The sequence below is a fragment of the Oryctolagus cuniculus genome, chromosome 16 (assembly GCF_964237555.1).
Source record: "Oryctolagus cuniculus chromosome 16, mOryCun1.1, whole genome shotgun sequence".
Taxonomy (NCBI): Eukaryota; Metazoa; Chordata; class Mammalia; order Lagomorpha; family Leporidae; genus Oryctolagus; species Oryctolagus cuniculus.
Window position 1 is genome coordinate 40,697,845 of NC_091447.1, and position 9,443 is coordinate 40,707,287.

At 41.7% G+C, this 9,443-nt stretch overlaps 1 protein-coding gene across 1 annotated transcript in view; it reads right to left on the reverse strand.

The window, feature by feature from the left end:
• ASB4 (ankyrin repeat and SOCS box containing 4) overlaps positions 1 to 9,141 on the reverse strand; it is a 54,639-nt gene extending 45,498 nt beyond the window's left edge. The window contains exon 1 of the mRNA XM_008261706.4: positions 8,557 to 9,141. Coding sequence (XP_008259928.1) covers positions 8,557 to 8,743 — 187 coding nt within the window. The 5' untranslated portion in view covers positions 8,744 to 9,141. The remainder of the gene's footprint in view (positions 1 to 8,556) is intronic.
• Between the last annotated feature and the right edge of the window lie 302 nt (positions 9,142 to 9,443).

The window sequence follows — 9,443 nt, forward strand, 5'->3', positions numbered from 1 at the left end:
TTAACACCCTGGCCTGAAACGCCGGCATCCCATATGGGTGCCGGTTGGAGACCCGGCTGCTCTACTTCCAATTCAGCTCTCTGCTATGGCCTGGGAAAGCAGTAGTAGACGGCCCAAGTCCTTGAGCCCCTGCACCCGCATGGGAGACCCGGAAGAAGCTCCTGGCTCCTGGCTTCGGATCAGCACGGCTCCAGCTGTTGCAGCCATCTGGGGAGTAAACTATTGAATGGAAGACCTCTCTCTCTCTTTCTCTCTTTCTCTTTCTCTTTCTCTTTCTCTCTTTCTCTTTCTCTTTCTCTCTTTCTCTTTCTCTTTCTCTCTTTCTCTTTCTCTCTTTCTCTTTCTCTTTCTCTTTCTCTCTCTCTCTCTCTCTCTCTCTCTCCTGCCTCTCAACTCTCTGTGTAACTCTGACTTTCAAATAAATAAATAAATAAATTTTTTTTAAAAATTGTACTCTTTACTGATTAGATGAGGTCAGAACAAATCTAGGAAATCAGGTTCCTCCTGGGCACCACCCTTTACCACACATGAACAGTAGCTAGAGGGCCTTCTGGAAACGCTGGCCACACTGAAAGTGGTTGCGAGTTACTAACATCCTCTCACTTAAAAGAAAAAGACCACCTGTGTGTCCCTTATGTGTGGAGTGCACCAAAGGACCACTGTGCTACACAATCTCACGGCACACGATTTGCTCTGTGCTCTGTGACGGCTGCTCCTAGAAGTTATGAACCCTGCTAAGCCAGTACGTGCAAGGACATGCACTACTACACTACAATGTGGCTCAAGCTGATTGTAAGATGGCAACAGCCTCAGTACTCCTCACAAGGAGACTGCTTCAATACATTGCAGTACATTCACACAACTGAATACTATACAACCATTAAAAAGAACTAGGCAGTTATGTATTGACTGAAATGAAAACATAGCAATATATATGAGGATACTTTAAAAAAGTTGCTAGAAACATGGGATTAAAAGATAAGTTTAGGATGGTACCAAAAATTGAAACGCATGCACAGCTTTTTCATACTATACATTTTCCATGAACAGAATTGAAGAGTATGCACACTATACTATCATGTATAAATATGTACATGATTACATATGTAACAACTTACACTGTAAACAACTACAGCAAGAAATTGATTACGCTGGGAGCCTGCCAGAAGAATGAGGAAGTGCAGGACAAGGATACAGATGAGCTAGCGGCCTCTGGAATGACTCTTTGTAACTTTTAAATCTAGTGCTTTGTGCATGAAATACTCTTATAAAAAGTAAGTAAAATTCTAACTGTTGTCCCTTAGTCTAGAGGGAAAAATTAACTTGAAGAGACCATTCATTTAAAAGGTCAGGAACAATGTTGATGTATCCCATTGGACAAGTGAACTCAACCCCAAGTTTATTTTTCTGCAGCCCACCAACCAACCTAGCCACACACACACACACACACACATACACACACAATTTAATCCATTTTTCAGCTCATTCAGAATTTCAGAGTTGTTGTGCTTTTCTCCCTCTCATTCTCCCCTTATCCAAATTTGCTCTTCTGAAAAAAATCTAGTTATTTCAGAATGAATTCTAATGGGCCAAGTATTGTTTTAAGTGGGATCCCTCTCAGGACTATCTGAATTTTTATAGGATTTAGGTAATAAAATTAAGCTCTAAAATAGGGATTTGGGATTCCAGACAATAAGAAATGATATGTTGTGATATGAACTCTTCCTGACAGAGCTAAATGGTATCATGTGGAGTTTGAGCTGGGGAAAATCAACTCTGTGCCGTGTGTGTGTATGTCTGTGTGTGTGTGTACATGTAGATAGATATGTACACTATATATATAGATATATGCACACACACATACACACAGTTCAACATTTCTATTTAGTTATGTACATTGAACCTGTGTTCCAAGCAGATTCAGCGTGGAATATGCAATACAACTCGCTTTTGATATCAAATCAATCATATTGGCACCAATACTTAATCAGCTGCTTTCATCCTCAAATGTCCTCAGCAAGCTATTTGCAAAATTCAGTCTTTTCTAAGTGTCTTGGAAAGAAGCTGGCTCCAGATCTGAAAACCACGGTGTGCTTTCCTGCCGCTTAGCCACAAAGATCAGGCAGCTCTGTGCTGCAACTCATTTGAAACTCATGCCTGCTTCTGCAGCGGGAAGAAAAATGATCTTGGAAAGGAAGCAGCAGAGAGCTGATTAAGAAAACACCAGTTTGATGTAAAATCAAAGGAACGCAGAATGTCAGCGCTAGAGGGAGATTATCCAGTGCAAGCCTTTCGTTTTCCAGACGAGAAAACTGCCATTTCTTCAGCCTGCTAGAGCTGTAAGTTGCCTGCTCTGTCCAAACTTGAACATCTGCAATGCGGAGCTTGCTTCTATCTGTCACTGTGGAGGCGGGAGAGGTTAGCTGCAAGTCCACTTCACAAATCACAGGGAAAAAAAGAAGATCCCCAATTCATCTGTGAAATGCCACACCTCTGCTTTGGAAATGCACTTACTCGTTACTTTTTTCTCTTTCCGAATTCCCAGTAGCACCTAGAGAATCTATTCTGCCCGTTTTTCACACAAATCAGTCATCCTTGCCTGGTCAGTTTCTCCTGTGCCTCCCCTAAGCATCACCATTATCTGGTAAGCCAGGTTCGCGGGCCATCAGCTCCTGGTGTTTAAGGAACCCCCAGAATGGAACTGTGCCTGCAACTTGCCTCTGCGAGGCGGCAGTGTGCGAAGCTGGGTGTTAACAGGATGCCTTAGCCACCGCCCCTGAGCAGTTGGAATGGAGAAATGGGAGTGGGGCAGACTGGAGCTGTGGCTCAGGTACGCTGAGTGTGTCCCAAAGCTGGGTGTCGGAACTCTGGTGGCAGGGTAGGGGATGGGCTTCTGGAAAATTCAGCCCCAGGCACAACAGCAAAGCCTGCTGTTCCGAGCAGAGCAAAGAGCAGCCCCCCAGCACACAGACCACCCACATACAATCAATCACTCCCTTCAAATGAGGCTGGAGCCACAGCCACGGGGTGGCAAGTGGGGAAGTCAGGGCACCTTCCTCAGTGGGTGACCAAACCCAAGTTTTCTTCAAAGAAGGCAGACAGGCTGCACCTACTGGCATACGAAGGGCTTCCAAAAGTTCACAGAAAATGTATATTAGGAAAACACCGCATGGATTTCCATTTTTTTGCACCAAAATAAACTTATCCTAGAATCCTATTTTTCCATGAACCTTTTCAAGTTTCACTTGTGTGGTTGCTGACGCCCCAGGAGATGAGAATCGGTTTCCTAAAACATAACCACCAAGGGTCATCGCGCACTCAGCTTGCACAGTACCCGGAGCGGGCAGGTCCCTGTCTGCCACTCTCACTTTTTCCAGCTGCAGAAATTCCCCAGGGCTCCGGAACCTTGGCTGTGATTTATTCTGAGTATTTGTCGTCCAGAGGCCCCCCACCTCTGTCCACCTCTGCAGATTGCAGGCTGCCCTTTTACTGCGGGTCAGGCTGCACAAAGACGGGGGTGGGGAGGAACCGGGAAAACAAAGTCTCTGAGGGCCGGGCAGGGTGCGAAAGCCGAGGCCTCCCTCTGATGGAAAGCACTCCCGCTCCACAGTCCGCCTACCAGGAGGGCGCCAGCCGGAAGAGCTCAGTTAGAGCAAGGTGCAGGGGGCTCCAGGGAGAAGAAGGGAGGACACAGAGATTCTTTCCCAGGCACAAATCCCTCCAAAAGCTCCCGGTCACAGGCCACTGCTTGTGGACTGCCAGTATTTACAGCCACTTTGACTTTCCCAGACCGTGATCCTTCACACCATAAATTATCTGTACGCAGGGGGCTTAGCCCAGGTCCTGACAAAACCTTCATTCTGCAGATGAAGATAGTAAGATAGGTACAGTTTCAGCAGCCTGCAGTGTCTCCGTGTGTATAACAGGGATGGACAGAGGCCAACTCAAGTCCCAAACTCAGTCTACCACAAAATCTTCAAATGGCCAGCCCTGATAGGAGAACCTCATGCAGTTTGCCTGCAAACTATTATCACTTGGAGCTGAATGTCCCAAAGGAATTTTAGAAGTTTGTACTCCTGCAAAAATCTGCTGCCCAAACTCGTGTGTGCGCGCGCGTGTGTGTGTGTGCGCGTGTGATTTAAATCCAAAACTAAAGAGGTATTCCTAAGCAGCTGGGCAGAAAGCCCCCTAACTCAGGCACAAAGGTTAGGCTAGGAGCTAAGTGCCCTGGCCGTGTTTGGGGAGGCAGAATTGGTTCTGCTCCAGCGTTCGGAGGGGGCACCCATGTCACTACTCAACCTGCAGCCGAGTGCAGGCTGTGCAGCCGCAGTTATCAACGATAATGTATCCAGAAGAACCCATACACAAGAAGCCTGTGTTACTACAGCCAAAGGTTACACACACACTGCTCGTGGCTGGATTAGCAGACACTTGCTCTGCCTGTGTCCCCTTATTTACACAGTCCTGAAGGATTAGAGACTGAAGCAGAATTCTTGGCTATTTTTTAATAGCTAATATTTTCAGGATAACTCTCAGAGTTCCCCTGAGAAAGAGGGAGGGAGGCAAGTTTGCAATGTAAAACTTAGAGGTTGGAACATCTGGCAGGGGAAAAGAATCCCAGAACGGTAATAGGAAAACAGGATGGTGAATTTCTGGCAAAGAGGAAAAGTAGGTGATAAAGAGATTATTCATTAGGAGAGTGGAAGTCAGAGCTTTGGAGTTATTTGGACAGCAGTTGCTACTTAGTAGAGTACCCGCCGGAAAATTTTCAAGTGAAATTATTCAGTGGTTATTTTAATTAACAATATGACTACCAACCAAGGAACCAGTAGCTGTGTGCCATAAGTGAGGTACTTAAAGCACATTACACTGATTAATAAAAGGACTCTGATTAACCTTGCTGACTAGGGAATTTCACACCAAAGAGAGAAGTATGACAGTCTTGTATCACTAATGAACCAAAACGCTCGTGCAGCTGATGGAAAAGCAAAATGAGCAGTTGGAAAAACCTTTGGAAATAGCTGGATGGACCTGGGTTTGCATTTCCCAGGATGAAGGACACCAGGGGAACCCAATACGAAGGGCCTGAGTTTCCTTTAGAGACTTAAATTCACTTCACAACTGCATGCTTGCTTCATGATAAACATTGTATCACTTGACTATTCAACAGCATTCTGCACTTAATAAGTTGTCCTTGTATTTCTGTGTGTTCATGTCATTTATATTTTAAAATGATCCTTGGATAAATGCAATTTGCTTACTCTGTTTTTGCTTTTAAGACACACATCTCTGCCATTCCCTGGGAGGTCTCTCAAACTCCACCCAGTGCATTTCTAAAATGTACTTTACAAAAATGTGTGTGTGTTAAACAAGCATGATTTCATCTGGAGATCTGATTATGAAGGTCGACATAAGTTGAAAAAAGAAAGTGAGATTTCTCTAATGTTAGGACTTGTTTTTAGGTGCTGGCAAAAGACAGAAGCCGCGGTTTGAACATGAATGCCAGAGTTGGCTTCTAAATCTTTATCTTTCTCAGGCTGGGCAGAGAAGCCAGGCAACAAGACGGGCCCAGGGCTACAGGGGTAGCAGAAGTGACTTCCCAGACTCTTTGTAATCCAATAACTTGGTTCTCCCTCACAAAATCCATATTTGCTTTAGGAGGTCAACTTTTGATTACTGGTATATCAACTAGATTGTGGATTGAGGGGAGCTATATTCACAGACCAAACCAAATTCTTCACCAGCTGGATTCTGAATTACCTTTCCAAAAATTTAACACTGATTTTCAAATTGGCTTAGACATACTCTATAGGGATAAAATCCAGCCACTTTTTGAAATTCTATGAGCACTGATGTGATATGTTCTACACGTAACAAAAATGATTAAGAATTGATTGGACCACTGTTAAGCTTCTACAGGACAATCAGATATTGCATATAAAATTACATTATAAATTACACAAGGAAATCCAAAAGTAGCATCATGCCTATTACAGATTTTACATTGTCTTGCTTATTAAGTTGAAAGATTCAAAAGAATCAGTAATGTTCTGTTTCCTCAATGAAATGCTGGTTACATAGATTTATTCTGTGAAAATTAAGAGCTGCACACTTATGATTTATTTTTTCTATGCAGAGTTTTTCAAACATGCTTTAAAAAAATCAGAGTAGCGCATGGTAATTCCACAGTGCTCAAGGTCTGAAAAGTTCTGCTTTGAAGTAGAGAGTCTCACAAAGTTTAATTCAGCCACAAAACATTCACAGCCACAAAGAATATGTCCTATTTGTTACAACTATCCGGAGAGGAAAGACCTACCTAACTAGTGACCAGTACAAACCACTCAGTTCTACACTGCTTCCCGAGAATTCTTTTCTGAGTGAAAACATTGTAACACCCGCTTCTACTTTGCTTGACTAGCTACTGAGATTCTATTTATTTCTTCCATTTCTAACTTCAATGGAGGGATATTTGAGCTTGGAAGACTGTGAAGAAATTTAAAGGATCTTGGAAGAAAAATGAGGCTTTATCCTGGATTTAAGGCAAAGTGACAGACTCTTGTATTTCTGCGCACATCAAGCCGAGTATTTCTTTCTACATGTGTGCTTGCATGCACACACACATGACTTCCTGCATAAACCCTGAAGACCTGACCACAAATCCTATTATTTCTGTGCACACACCCACCTAGCATACATAAGAATGGAACAGTTCTTTCCTTTCCCTAGTTGAAAGTCTCATCCCACAGTCCTATCACTATGAAAACAACCACTAGTGTGAATGAAAATTTAGCTCTGTAAGGACCTTTGGAGTTGGCTTTCATTGACAAGAAGAGTTTAAGATGCCTCTTCTTGTTCTGCTGTGATGACACACTGAAAGCGGGAGAAACAACAGCCCGTTTCCCGAGAGCCTTTCTCATCATCTCGGGAACTTCGCATGCTCCATGTAGTTTAGCAGGCACAGGAGATGAGAAAAGGCCGCCTTTGCAGATCAGGGTCAAATAAATTGCTCAGTGATTTAAATCTGAGTTATTTTATACTGTGAAACATGCAGGGTCTTCACTAACTTCGTGGAAATAGATGCTGTGAAAGAAATTATGACTGGGCTTCAAAATGTTTTTACACCAAAAATAAACTCATATTTTATATCCCATCTTCTGAGAACCTTAGGAAATCCTCTCCTATAAAAAATTTTTAAAATGTTCTTAGCATTCAGACATCATTTCACTGAGCAAAGTCAAGAGGAAAGCAATCTAATTATAGAATACATTGTTAACAGAGACCCATTTTATTTTATTTTTAATCTTAAAAAAATTAGATCCTTTCTTCACATCTTGGTCAAAAAGCAATGCCAATATTTTATAAAGCCCTCAAGTGAATACCACAAGCACAATACTTGACCTCGGTTCTGCCACACTTCTCTCAGAACTGAGCATCAGTAGATACAGAATCAATACAGAAATACATGAGAAGTCTTCAAAAAGTTCACAGAAATTTATATTATGATAAAGCAATGCACAGGATTTCAAAATTACCCCCAAAATAAACTTTTCTCTTTATTCCTTCTTTCCACAAACTTAACAGGAACATTTGTATCTGAAAATTGATGGCACTGAGGAGTTCTATATGAACAGAAAACATCTTTAAACATGAAAAATAATTATGCTCTTTCTGTAAATGCTGTACACAAGACCTTATCATCTACTTTGTTTAAACAGAAATGATGTTGAGCAGAACTGTGTGTCTACGGTCCGCTCACCAGATGGCCCAACCACTCAGGTTCCCTCATTAACTAGTTGATTTGGGAAATCAGGATCAGTGTGCTTCTAAATTATTTCTGATTTATTAAACAGGGATTCCTGGAAATCCTTCGATAAAAAATTCTGTTCTAATTTTTGCTTAGTTTTTTTTTTAATGAGGCACATATCCTTTGATAAGCACAAGCACAATTTTGATCTTTTGTTAAAAAAAAAGTTAACTTTTCAAATTTTCTGAGTTTAGGTTTGTGCCCAAACTAAAAATCCATTAAAATGATGAAGACCATAAAGGTGCCTGTAGCACAGCTTTATCCATTCATTGACCCTCCAAATGGGGGAGAAAGTCCTCTTTTTCATCCACATGGACGTAGAGATGAGACACAGCAAAGTGGCTGTTAAAAGAGAACTAGCAGCTTGTCCCCCAAACCAGCTACACTGTCTATACGAGGTCCCAACAGTCTGTGGAATCGCAAGCTCAAGATGCTTTCTTTATTCTATGTTGTCACAGTCAGAGAAAAGTTAGAAACAGTGCATTTCTAAATATGATTGAACAGCATTTCATATTCCCAGCATAGCAGATAAGAAACAAAAGACAAGCATAAATATGTGTGTATATATATGCACATCAGCCCAGAATGCATTCTAGCTTCAAAAGAAAGAAAAGAGCAAATTAGAAACATTTTAAGAATAAATATTAGAAGAAACAATAACAGCTGCTAGTTTAAAGCGAGTGACTGCCACCGTGCCTTAGAAAAGCAAAATCCATTTTCTAACAATGTTACAATTACAGCTAATTTTTTACCTTGTTTATAAGATGCCAACACCATATTCTCATCTTCCACTTCAAAAACTGTATCCACATCTATTTGTCTTTGGATTAAAATAGCCTTCAATTTTCCGGAGTCATTTGACTTGAGAGCCTCAAGAAAATTTCTCTTCACTAATTTGGCAGCTCCAGACTTGGTGAGCGGGGCAGTGGTGCCGTCCATCCTTCCTCTCCCTTTGGAAGCTTTGGTGTGATTTATCAGGAAAGCAGCACCAAGCAAACAGGCGCACACTACAGAGTGCACACACTGTCGGCTAATTTTATCCCAAAGTTATGCTGCTCTGTTCTATTTATACAGGGATCATTTCAAACTTCAAAATATCCTCCCTGGCTCTCACTGCCTTTTCAGGTCCTTCACTCTGGTTTTATGGGAAACGAGCCGTTCAGTAAAGCGTCGTGTCAATATGAACCGAAGCCCGGCGACATATTTCCAAGCTTGAAATGTCACTATTAGTTCTCATATGATCAAAGTAATAATGTAAGATTTAAAAGCTCTTAATGCTCTTTTTTTTTTCCCCCTCAGTAAAAACATCTGTTCTCTGGCTGGAAATCCAGTGTCTTGCTCTGATTAACCAATAGCCCCAGATGAAAATACGTTACAGTTGCTGATCCATGTGCTTCCGAAAACCTAGGATAATTGTGTAATAGGAACCATAAAATCAATCACGGTCATACACATTTGAAAATACACAGAAGGTTTCCAGGGGACCTAAGTCTTCAGAATTTTAAATATTATGAAAAACAAGAGTGGAGGGGGGACTGTTGTAGGTCAAAACAAAAAGACAAAACAGTTTAATGGAATGAGTGAATGAAGTTTATTAAATCCTGCTTTTAAAAATTGAGTTAGGAAAGACTAGATCACA